General features: G+C 42.1%; 1 protein-coding gene across 1 annotated transcript in view; it reads right to left on the bottom strand.

Moving 5' to 3' along the window:
- LOC111220775 (adhesion G protein-coupled receptor A2-like) overlaps positions 1-13,098 on the bottom strand; it is a 57,810-nt gene that overhangs the window by 10,152 nt on the left and 34,560 nt on the right. Inside the window, exon 7 of the mRNA XM_022743994.1 lies at positions 6,231-6,444. Coding sequence (XP_022599715.1) covers positions 6,231-6,444 — 214 coding nt within the window. The remainder of the gene's footprint in view (positions 1-6,230; positions 6,445-13,098) is intronic.

The raw sequence follows: 13,098 nt of genomic DNA on the forward strand, positions 1-13,098 counted from the left end.
AACTCACTCTATCCATTACTCTACAAGTCTATTGTGTAGACTGTTAATAATTTACACTTCACTTTTTCCCTGTTGAACTTCATCCAATGCAACTAAGAGCTTATGTTTTTCTTTATTGACTGAAACTGGCAAGCAGCAAAGTGATGAACCGAGAGGTAAAACTATATATGTGTAGACATAATCAAATTTGGTGTCCTTAGCAACTGATGCTGCACAGAAGCTCAGTTCAAGACAGAAAATGAGGAAAAACATGAGGACTTAAAGAAGAACACAGTAGAATGCAATAAAAGAGGAAAGATATGTGGGTTGAATTTAAAGAAATTCAAGTTTGTTTGTGAGCGAGAGCAGAGAGTTTTAGATAAGAAAAACAAAAAGAAAGCTTTAGAGAGATCACCAGCAGAGACAGGAAGGAAGAGGCAAGCCAGAGACATTTTCCCTTTTCCCTTTGCTTTCAGTAATATTTCCCAACCAGGTTCCTCATTTTGTGCAAGATTAGCCTGATTAAAAATGGAGAGGATTAAGAAAGATACATCCAAAGTGTCTGCTCCAGTTAGCTACAGGGCTCTAAAATGTTTGATTAATGAAACATGAATCACAGGCTGGTCCCACTGCTGCTGCTAGCATAGCTGACACTGGGAGTTTGGCCTGACACCATTACTCAGCAGGAGTCTGGCCCACATCGCAGAGCCATCAGGCCTCATGGGGTCTGGGTTTTTTTTTTTTTTTTTTGCTGCTGCTCACTGCGAGCTATGTAAACGGATCAGCTTATCGGCCCACCTGCGCCACCAAATGAGATCCTGTAATGACACAGTGCACAGTGGAAAAGTGGGAGGAAGCAGTGAAAGAAATACAATGCTGCAAAAATGACAAAACAAAACAAAAAAAAAAAACACATTTCATAATGTTATGCCTGTTTCGGTGAGCAAAAGCTCATGTCATGATTTGAATGTCTACACTGGCTCTTTGCCTGATACAGCCCAAAGCAGGATAAGCAGAATGTAGCTGAGAAAATAGCCTCAAAACATTTTGGGTTCACCTTCAAAGAGGTCATTTCACTGTGGCTTTGGCATCTCCGCTCGCATTGCTGCAACACTATGCGACAAATCCAGATGAGAGCTTTAAGCCACCCGCTAAATCCTGTGTATTCAGTCTTTCCCCTCTGATGGGGCATGCAGGGCGAGGCTGACTAATTTAGAGGACATTTATCCAAGGTGAAAGAAATCAACATCCACCATAATGACTAATGTATTGTCCACTGCGGTTAAACAAGCATTGACAGCGTCTGGTATGTCAAAGGCCAGAGCATTAGTTAGATTTTTTTTTTTTTGTTTTTTGACTAAATGAGTGCTGGATCAGTGAAGTCACAGGACTCTAATTTCCCCCACACGTCTCTCAGCACTGCAATTTCAGATACAGCTCAGGGCGAAGGGTGAAGTTCAGCCCAGGCACAGCAGATTGTTTTTGTTGGACCCAGCTCTGTTATACACTCATCAGCTATGGAAATGATGCCTGCTCCTTGCAGGTTTTTCTACAGGAGGGACACATTTTAGGTGCCAAGAGCAACATGACCCGAACTGTTCCACTTGGAGGAGAAAATTGTATTATTTGTGTACACAAGAGGAGAGCGGTGGATAATTGCAAGCAGGGGCTCTAATCAGAATAGGAGCAATGAGAAATTCATCATGTTCTATTGGGACATTTAGCTGGAAAAGTAGAGACAAAAACCTGGAGAATTGTTTTTTTGCACAATGGGAGAGATGCAGTGGTGGGGGGAGCAGTAGAGTTTGTGATGATGGGACTGGAGACCCAGACGGCTGGACCAGGAGCTGACAGATGTAACTGGTCAGTAAGCAGCCAACAGAGGGTCAGTTGCATAAGGAGTTCTCCCTACACTGACACCTAACAAGACACCATAAGGACCCCTCTCCTCTCTGATGGGCTTAGATATGAGGCCAGTGACTTCTCACTGCTGTTGCACATTAGTGGATTTTATGTTTACTGAGAGTGAGTGGTTCTTAACCTTTTTCGGGCCAGTGCCCCCCTACCCATTATCCAGGTCCCATACCACCCCCATCAGATAAAATGGCTAACTGTCAAAAATTATGATTATTATTATCAATTAATCTTCTTACAATTTATATACAGTTCTTATTTATTATTTGTTCATTTTATGTTCTTATTATTATGATTATTATTGTGTTACATCATAACAGATTTGAGGGTTGAACCCCTCCAAAGGAGATAAATCCTGTGAAGAGAAATTATATTTATATTGTGAAACAAATGCAACGGTTAGAACTTTGACATCTAAACTTTAATTAAGTGTCAATATTGATCGCAAACAGCAGCCAATCAGAAAAGCCAAACAAGAAGCATTCTTATTAACTCTTCCAATGGAAAACAAGAGCAGCCTACCAAGGAAAAAGTTTGAGGCTACTGAAAAAAACAAATGATTTATCTTAACTTTCAAAGGAAATCAGCAAAAATGCTTTAAAAGTGTGAGCCAGGTGCTTGGTGGTTCTCAGTGTAGTTCCTGCACTGCGGGGTTGCACAGAAGTTAGTTTGAGCTGCAGTGCACCAGAGGTCAAGCGAGTGTGGTACTTGGACTGAATGTGGAGGACCTGGCTAAATCCCTGTTCAACGATGTTGGGAAAGCAAGAAGAAGCAGCTGGGCATATTTGACTCACATGCTGCCCCAGCCAGAGATGTCAAGAGTAGCCTGGGCTGTGTCACTGCACTGGATTTCAGTGCATATATAGGCCTATATGTCACATATTATGCAGTATGTAACTTTTTGGCATTAAATAGGGCAGAATTAATTTAGCAGATTTTTGAATGAGTTTGGTCTGACACTGATTTGTGCTGAACCTGGTAAATTTAATTTATAGACTTATTAAAGATAATGGTGTTGCTGTGGCTCACCTTGTCAGGTGGCTTGTGTCTGGTTTTAGAAAATTGTTTAAGAAAATTGTTCATTTATGTTTATGATGATTGTATAGTTTGTGTTAATATGCTTTGGCAACATTGTAATTCATGCAGCCACACCAGCGAAACCACTTGAATTGAGTGGTATGTCTGTGTGTGTGTGTGTCTGAATGCTAGACACCAAGTTGCTTTCATGGGAAGTCCGACAGCAGAATATCCTTCTTGTAAATTTGTAACCACGGCAATAACACAGCCTTCACGTAGCTTCTTTTAAGAGGAAGAAGCTCTTTATGTCCTTCACAGAGAACACGAAGGAAGAGAGTATCCATGTTTCCGTCATGTTGGTGAAATTTTATGGATGATACTCTGACCTCCCTGTTCCCTAGAAGGCAGCATGGAGCAGAACTACAGACAGCTGACAGAAACACTGAAGTGATTACTCATTGCTATGGAAACAACACACCTTCACAGCTAGTCACACTGGTGTTAACTAGCAGCCTTCAATGTTTTATAGTTTCTCCGCATGAATCTTTGCTGTAAACAGACACCCCCCCCTCAAGAACAACTCAAAGCCCAAATATTTCAGATACTGCTTCCAGTGCCCCCCCAACCCGATGTTCTCTGAGCAACACAGTGACATGTGTCATACTATGACATACAGTATATTTTTGCTTGTGAAAAGTAACAAAATCCCAGTGAAAGTCTTTGTGTTGATTTCACCTCATACATTCAGTATCCTCCGCCAAAGTTTTTTGCCAAAAGTCAGAAACTTTGTCCGACACACTTATAGCAGTGCATGCAGCAGTGACACGGTAGGAAAAAGCTGTATTACAAGTAATAGTCTTGCATCTAAAGTGTTACTTAACGTAGATTAATAGCTTGGGGGCAGTTCAACAATCTGTGCAGACAACATTCTCATTTTATTACCTTATTAAGTGGATAAGGCAAACATGCTGTGGCTTATTTACACACGTATAACACATGGACAACATTATCATTCATTCAGAGTTGTGTTTGTGTCAACATGATGAATGTAAGTCTAATACTCACTCTTCTTTTATCTCTGTACAGAGAGAAGAGAGAGTGAATCAAAACAGTAAAGTTGTAGGCCAGAAAACCAAGCCAATTAGATAAAAGAGGTTAGTCTACACTGAATCAGATGATAAATCTCTGCTGGTTAGACTCCTCTCACGTTACACATAGTCATTTGATCCATTGTTAATGTAGAAATATGGATTCATGCAGCTTTAACTAAAAGCAAAGAAGTATTATAAACAAAATATAAAGTCAAAAACAGCAGTTACAGTGTTATATTATTGCAAACGTGTACTATATTATTTATGTATTGTAGCTCATTTTACTGTTGTGGGGCTAATTTTCACTAGATATAGGTAGTTGAATCTATTTATCATTACGTGCATCATATTTTTTAAGCTGATTATAGTGTGTGTGTGTAAAGTCTTAACCTCCAAAGCCATTTGAAAATATTGCTATCAAATAAAGTACAAGTGTACTGAAAAGTACAATATCTCTTTGAAATGTGGTGAAGCAGAAGTGCAAAGGAGCACAAAGTAAAAAAAAGAAATACTCAGGCAATGTAAAAGTACCCTATAATTGTACTTGAAGGTGCTATATGTGGGTTTTTGCTATCTATACTTAGCCATCGTTAGCATTAACAGCTGTTTACCTACCAGTCTACAAGAAACGTTGCGAGATCAGCATCAAGCATCATTCCTTTGCTCACGAAGTGCTGTCTCCAGCAGTGGAAAGCAACACCACCAACACCAATGTTTACTGTTGTTTTGCATCTATTTCTATCACTTCTTTTCTTCTACAGAAGTTTGCACGCTATAGTGAGTCACTGTAGTGTCCAGCCTGCCCTCAGTTCAGCATGAGAGGATGAAGAAGTAGTGCTGCCACATTCTAACCTCTTGTCCTGCCAACACAACAATGCCTGAAGCTCTTGGAAAGCAACCATTATCACCACAAGCACTACACCACCCACTCCCAGCAAGAAACCACATTCGGCAGCGGAGAAACTCACATATAGCCTCTTTAAATATAGCATTTCAGTCTCCACCACTGTTGATAATGGTAGGTAATGAGAGGCGAGTGACAAAAGGATTGTATTGACCACTGTTGATGAATACCTCAATAAAAATAAACTGTGCCAAGAAACATCACTACTGCGACACAAAGACACTGACTCATCACTAAAAGATCTCTTTCTACCCTGTAATCCAATTATTCAAGGCCGTGCATTCACCATAGGGATCACTGAGAATGTCAAACAGTGAGCTGGTACATAATGAAAAGAAAAAATATTGACTGATTGTGGCGTTTGCAGTCAGGGGAACAGTATACCTTCCCAGAAATGGAGCGGAAAAGTAGCTGGCGTTCTTGTTGCCAAATAAACCACACAACAAGAGGCGTTGCGGCCCTGTTGACACAGGGAAACATATTTCTGTCAGCACTCCATCAATATTTATGTTAGAGAGGCTGAGTCAGAACAGGCAGCAGTTAAACTAATCAACAGCAATGTGCTCCTGCATCTGAGCCCCGTTGCCTGTTGCATTACATCAAATTCATCTACTATAACACACACACACACACATACACACACCCATATGCGCCACAGACCACCAAGAAAACAAAGACAGGAAGAGGATGGAGGCTTGCGGCGACATCTTCTATGAAAAAGATGTGTAAAAGCCAGTGTTGCCGGTCTACTTTATCACCACAATTATGATTCAGCATCTGTTCCTCTTAGCGTGTGATCCGCCAGCGCTCCGCCGGCGCTGGGGGAGCGGCTGGACGGCCAACCTCTAGAGACGAGCCGCAGATTGCTCTGAGGTGTTGGCACGCTGCCAAGCCAATTCTGTCCTGTCCTTTCAGATCCTTATCAAGGGCGCCAATAACAAAAGGTAAATCACAGCTCCTGAGCGTGAGTGAGAGACAGGCAGGGGGGGTATATCTGTGTTTGTATATGTTACATCTGTCTCTGTGACCCCGGTGAACATGGCTGTGCTGAATGAATGAAAACGCATGTGTGTGTGTGTGTGTGTGTTTTTTTTTTGCAATAGCACATGTGTTTGTTTCTCTTTGTACCATGATGAGACTGTTTATGGAGCAGCTTATTTGCTTGTGTGTTTTGACTTGACTTACAAATATCCTTCAGCGTGTGTTTGTGTATATGTGTCAACGCAACAGGCCAGTCAACAGCTAATCAGCTCCCAGCTCACATTCACCCATCCATCCTCCCTCCCCTCATCTCCCTCCTCCTTCCTCTCTCCGCTGTGTTGTACCTGGTCAGCAGGCAGCAGTCGTGAAGCAGGGTTTCCTCCACATAGACGCCCCGGTCTTCCTGCGTGGTCACAATGTGGCCGTTGTGACGCCACCGCAGCTCCACCGACGGGTCCACGTAGGAGGCGGTGCACTGCAGGGGGAGCCGGTCTCCACGGAAAACCAGTTGTCTCTGAGAGGGGATGAGCTGGAAGAGGGGCATCTCCAGAGGTCCATCTGGAAGATGCGGAGAGAATAAAACAGGAAGGTCAGCTTGTAAACCTTCCCTTCCCCCCTTCCTGAAGCGGGAAGGCAGAGGAAGAGTGAGAAGGTCATTCTTCCATCCTTGAGAGACGACGGAGGAGGAGGAAGAACTGAGGTTTTACAGGATGTACGCTCTATATGATTTTGCCTGTTTTGCCAGTGGTGTTAACATGTAGAAACACAGCATTACATGCATGAACTGTAATCAAATCAGACTGATAACAAGCCTGCACACACTACCACAGACACACACATTCTTACCCGATGCCATACACACACAAACACATGCGTATGCCCCCAAAACACTGTCAACACACACAAACACGCACAAATCTATTCTGTCAAGGTCACACTGCTCCCACGTCGTTCCCACATGTTGTTGCTGTTGCTGAGCGAGATGAACAGCAGCTGATAAAGGAGAGCAGCCTTGAGCGCTCTCCTGGACTCTCCTTGACTCCTTACATGTTCACAGTGGACGCCGGCTGAAACACCAGTGATGGGATTACTTACCTAGCAGTCCTCGAGCCTTTTTGCCAAAGAATACGCCAACGGTAAGGATAAGATTAGAAGACAGCGGAGAGTGTTTCGTCCAGTGCCAGAACATGAGAGGGGGTTTGATTTTTAGTGAAAATCCCTTAATCCCTAATCAATCTAATCACACTGTAGATATACAATTCAATTATCTCCAATCATGCTGAACCCATGGAGGTGTGTGTGTTGCCTGGTTTGGTAAGGATAGAGCGGCCATGTGGTTTTGTTGGATCCAGCATGAGCCCAGCACCTTGCCAGCTCACTGAATCCCCTTCGGTGCATGTTTGCTCATACAAGGCCAGACATTTCCTTGGACATGCTCCAAAGAGCAGCGTAAGCAAGCACTTTGCCTTCGCTTGTATTCCAATCAAGTGTGGATGTCGCTGCCGTCTGACAGGCAATTCAATACAAGAGTCATAAAGTCTGTTATTGCTTCATGCATCGGTTTGAGAAGGAAAAAATACTGAAAGATCCATGTTGGGTGGTGTGGCTGAATGTCTACAGCCCACGACTTAACATTTCAACCGAGCAGGAGAGCTTGCATGATTGTTTATGATAATATAGAAGCCAGTAAGCAATCGCAGCTATTAACACATGCAGGGCTTTGACCTCAATTTTCCATACAAGTAATTCATAATCACAGGTGCCTAATCAAAAGTGCCATGCTTTCGAGAGTAACATTAAAAGTCTGTCACTAATATTGGATCTTCCATGTTGACATCTCTGTGTAATTACTAGAGCTGACCCTGTTAGAGTGGTAAGACCCTATGATAGTCCTCAACAACAGTAGCCGGGGCTTTGTTATCTCCTGCGGGTGACACACAGCAGAGACAGCATGGGGGCCATTGACTGTTGACTTGGCTGATGCTGATACTGTTGAAACAACGCTTTGAGCCAAGGATCAGAGTGTGGCTGCTTGCCTTCGGCTATTGGACAGTGCCAGAGCAAAATGCAGTTATTGGTTGTGTGCTTGTGTGTGTGTGTGTGTGTGTGTAGAAGAAAGAGAGATGGAGACAGGGAGAGAGGCATGGTGATATGTATGCTTTTATGTGTGTGCATGTTTTGGAGTATGAGAGTTCATTAGCAGTGTGGCTCAGTCTGTGGAGCACACAGTGATGCACCCTCACTACCAGAGCTCTGATAGAATACAGCTGACTTATTACTGGTACAAGCAGTCTATTAAAATGGACCCTGGAGTGTATCCCCACAATAATTATAGACATACAATGAATTCAATCAAATAAGAAGTTCCTTAAAATATTTAAAAATGTTAATGAAATCTAAGCCCATTTTTTTTTGGCAGAGTCCGTCATTATCACATTGGATTCAGACACAGACTCTTTCACACACATAAATGACACTGTCACATAAAAACACTGATAACAGACCCACTGAACCTCCTATGGCTGCTTCTGGCCAAACACAGGGAGGCTTTTATTGTGAAACAGGAACAGCAGTGCATTATCATGATTAGCATTAACTGTGATCCTTCATCAAAAATGTATCTACAAAACAACACAATGTCAATTTCAGCATTTTTTTCATCAGGGGATCATTTTTAAGTGTTGCCTGAAATTGTAAAGAATAAAACTTTAAAATTGCCAATTAATAAATCTAATGACATAATCTGTCTTTAAATGATGAATTGTTAATTGAATTTTAAACTGCAGTAACATACATTATGTGTAAGCAGTGTGTCACTTGAATGGCAAGCCCACAGACAGACAACAGGAACTTTGATTGGCCAGGTGGTGAGTGTCAGCGAGGAGTCATTTGTTAGGTCAGGCCAATCAGAGCTCCTGCTGCTGCATCATTTAAATGCAAATTCAATTCATCAATCTGAAAAAGCATTTTAAAAATGATCAATGTACTAAACAAAAGTAATTAAGTCTATAATTATTTACATGCTGGCACATGTCATGCTCCATATTTGTCAGCACCTGTTAGCACTGTAAAGTTATTATGGTAACTGTCACAATTTTGAAGTCTTTTAACAATAAAGATTTGTTTTTGTCAAAATACAGTATATCATATGGCTGAACACCCTGCTATAAGCTTGATTTCCTACTCTCCGTCTTTATTCACACACAGTGAAGGTTTTACTTTTCAATCTTGACTTTGATCCAAACCACAACAGTTAATGAAATGAAACAAGTAGATATTCTCATGCTCAGACTGATTCTCCTGTATGTGTTTCTAGAGTCACTTCATTATCCCTTCCTCAAAGAACCTGATTTAAAAGGAGGTGTGTGACTGAACTTCAAAGACTAATATGACAGACTATGTTGAGTTATATTTGATGATATTTTTATATCATTAAATTATTAGAGGCACACCACGGGCTAAAAGACTTGGGCCTGCACATGAAATTTAATTTAATGACACGATGCCCATAAAGGGCAATTGCACTGCTGTGTCATCATGCAATAAATACTGCTATAGATAGCAGAGGCTTGTCCTGCAGCATATAATATAGCATGTGAGCTCCACTCTTTAAGTCTGCGCTGCAGCTCTCATCCCAGCAGTGTTTAAGAACCAGAGGGCTGTGGCTAGATGAGTAAAACAGAAGCCTGCCCTAACCTCAACACAGGAAGCACCTGATCCTGGCAGGAAGCTGCATGCGCCCCTCCATTCCCCCTCATTTGCAGGCAGTACCTGACCTGTATCAGTGGAGGGACCAGGGCTCATTGCTGGAATGTGTGGTGCAGACATCTGCTACCCATCACGCTGGAGCCGCTGGAGAAAGAAACAGATGCATCTTCGATGACAGATCTTCATAAAAACAAATGAGGAAGATCTCGTTGAAGAAATATTAATATTTCCAATAGTATGTGAGTGTGGAAGAGGGATATTTTCATCCAATCCCATAGTTTTTCCTGATAACAAGAAGCTAGCATAAGGTTCTTAGCACTATCCTATCCAAACAGCCTCAGCGAGGTCCTAGCCAGTGTACGACATACCCTCACAAAGTGAAACCATATGGAAATAACAACCATCAAATAACATTTAGAAATGTGGTTGTTAAAGCACCCCACTGTATCCAATTGAAAATTGCTTGTTGTCAAGTGAGTGAATAAGGTATTGTAAGATGGAGTTGTGCTGTGGAAAGGCGGATGGATCCAAGCATGGCAATAGCAGGAAGCCCAGAACGTTATCAGTGTAATCCCATAATGGATGCTTTAAGGCCTGAAAGGAGCATTCCTCGTCCTGCCACTGGATTCCACTCATGGCTCTTTGTCCATGCAATGCGCAGAATTACCCTGTAATTGCTTTGGATTGTTCTGTGTAAATGAAAAACACATACAATTAGGATTACATAGAATAACTCCAGAAAGTCTGCAGTGCAGACATCTCAGGACGACGCCATCTGTGTATTCAAACACACAAACTGCAGGGGGTTGAACATGTACATGCTGCACATTGGGACAAGTTTCTCCTCATTAGTTTTCTGCAAATGGTTTAACACCATGCATACAGTGCATCGTCGTATAACGTCCCTAGCTTCACACATACACTCATGCACAAACACACAGGCACACTCCACCACTAACCAATGATTTTCTCATTCCAAAGCAATATCCCCTGCGTCAACCAGATGTAAAGAGAAGAGGAGGATGATTCTATCACATATGAGATACAATTCCCTGTGGACCGCGGCACAGAGCATGGAGATAGAGCAACGGAGGGGAGACAGGGAGGGAGGCAGGGGGAGATTGCCTGTCTGTAACTAGTTTTTCAGAAAAAAAGAAAGTAAAGACTCTTGGATTTCTCTTTACGGTAGCTAACAGGTTCTAGTCAGTGAAGAGGCCATTTTATTCTGCCTAAAAACTCAGTTTGATGCACCCACTACTGACAGACACCATGCTGCAACTTCTGTTTTAATCTTTTAGTCTTCAGACTCATATTTAGGCCTAAAGGCATAACAATAACAATATAGCAGCAAACAACTATTTTCAATGGAAAGATATAGTGGAGTAATGGTGTCCTGAGTGGAGAACAATGTCACATCCCCTCTGTAATTTGGTATCCAGGATGGCAGCAGGTGCATGTTAGTGCAAGTTGGCCGCACCCTGTTAAACCATTGGCCCTGCCTATGTTTAGAAACACAAAGGGACATCCCACAGGTATGATGGCACACTGAAGAAACCATGTTTTTTTTTGTTTTTTTTTATCTAAAAAGGCCTCTGGCAAAGAGATAAGACCAGAGCACAGGCAAACTGGCCAGGGCACTACTGGCTCACATCCCGGTCAGCCGGTGGACCATCAAAACATTTATAAAGTTTTTACCGGTTCCATCAGTGTCTTTACTGGCTTCGTCACTGTCTTTAACAGCCCACTCTGTGCTCCTGTCAATCAGGCGGCTGGTCCCAGCAGATAAGTCCAAGGCTGAATTTCTTTCCCAGCCCGACCGTGGCGCCAATACTGGTCTGGCTTTACCGAGATGGAGAGACTTAAGAGCTGCTGAACGGCTTCAGCTCGACTAAGACTGGCTTTTCTTCTCCTCCATGTGTAAGTTACTTGATGGCTACATAATGTTACATGTCTGTTTTCATTACAGCTACAGCAGGCATGACAATGTTAGCTAACTTGCTGGAACTAATATTATTATTGTATTCAGCAAATGTTGCTATCATTAGTTGGCTTAATGCCAGCATTGCCTGGCATGGCAATACTAGCAGAGCTTTAAAAGTTGCAGTTGTGCAAATAATGTAAATATTTAAAAAAAAAAAAAAATGTCATTAATTTCTCAGCCTCTTGGAACAAGAAATGTAACTACACTAGTATTCTAAAAATCAAACATAGATACAAAAGTTTTAGTCTTACAGTGCATTCTTCTTTCTTCTTCTCAGTATTCTTTCCTTCTTTCTTTTGTTTTTCTGCTCCTCTGCTGTAGGTCAGGGCAAACACACACCATGCTGTGTAGATTTTAAATGAAGGACCTCCCACTCTGCAAAACTGTAATTATAGAGAAGTTTTTGCTGAGCACGCCTGATCTTCTCCAGCAACCACTCGCTGCATATTCAGACATTTTCACACCTGGCATCTGCCCAGTTCAACTTTAGTCCTATACCACTGGCCCCTGAGAAGCTTAAGAAGAGCGACCACCAGCTCAAGTGTTACATGCTTTACTGAAAGCACTTTGACAGCAATTTGAGAGGCAGGGGAGGACAGAGCTAATTTATTTTCCCGACACAGATTTCCACCTCTGATGAGGGAATTTTGAACCAGCAACCTCTGTAGCATAAGCTCCTTCCTCTGGCTTTTAAAGCACCTGCTGCTCCTAACACAGGTGGTACATAATAGGGAAAAGATAACACAAGACTGCCTTATGAGATGCAGCCTGGAGTTTTCTCACTGGCAATTTTGCACTAAATCATTGCCTTATATTAGGCTTGTCAAACAGTTCACAGCAGGAGGAGAGATAACAGTGGAGAGGGAAACCTATTATCAGTATAGATCTAGTTAATCAAGTTTTCATTGTGCTAACCACTTGAAAATGTGATGTTAGTGACATTAAACTGTTTTTTGCTAATGAGAAATCTCAGGAGGCATTCTTAAAGTGTAAAGATATCCCTTATCTTACAGATTTCAGAGCTTAGCAAAATGCCCATTCAATCTAGCCTTAAGGTCTGAAACACTTGCTTCTTCGCTTTAAAATGTTCTAAAAACAAAAAAGGAAAAATAATCTGGGATTTATTGGTTGGAGGTTTGTGGGCTTCTCATTTTGTTTCCAAAAAATCAAAGGATGCATTGATCTTTACACATGTAGACATTTATGGAGATTTTCTGTTATCATAGGAAAATACAGAAATTTCATGGTTAGGTATCGGCTTTGTCTCATTCCCTTGTGTTCCGGCTGTTTCCCCCTCCTTCATTTGTCCCCAGTCTGCCTCTCTCTTGAGCCGCGTTTCGACCAAAAAGTACTTTTCTTCAGGAACTAAAAGGTTCCTGTGGCCCACTGTTGTCTGCGTTTCCACCACGGCCGAAAGTCCTGCGAAGTTTATGCAAATCAGGCTGATGATGTATGGAAAAGCAATGGAGGTAAATGCACTACACCTCCAGTCCAGTAGGCGGCGCTAAGAACAACAGGAAGGC

Source organism: Seriola dumerili, unplaced genomic scaffold (assembly GCF_002260705.1).
Source record: "Seriola dumerili isolate Sdu_G_001 unplaced genomic scaffold, Sdu_1.0 BDQW01000073.1, whole genome shotgun sequence".
NCBI classification, from domain to species: Eukaryota; Metazoa; Chordata; class Actinopteri; order Carangiformes; family Carangidae; genus Seriola; species Seriola dumerili.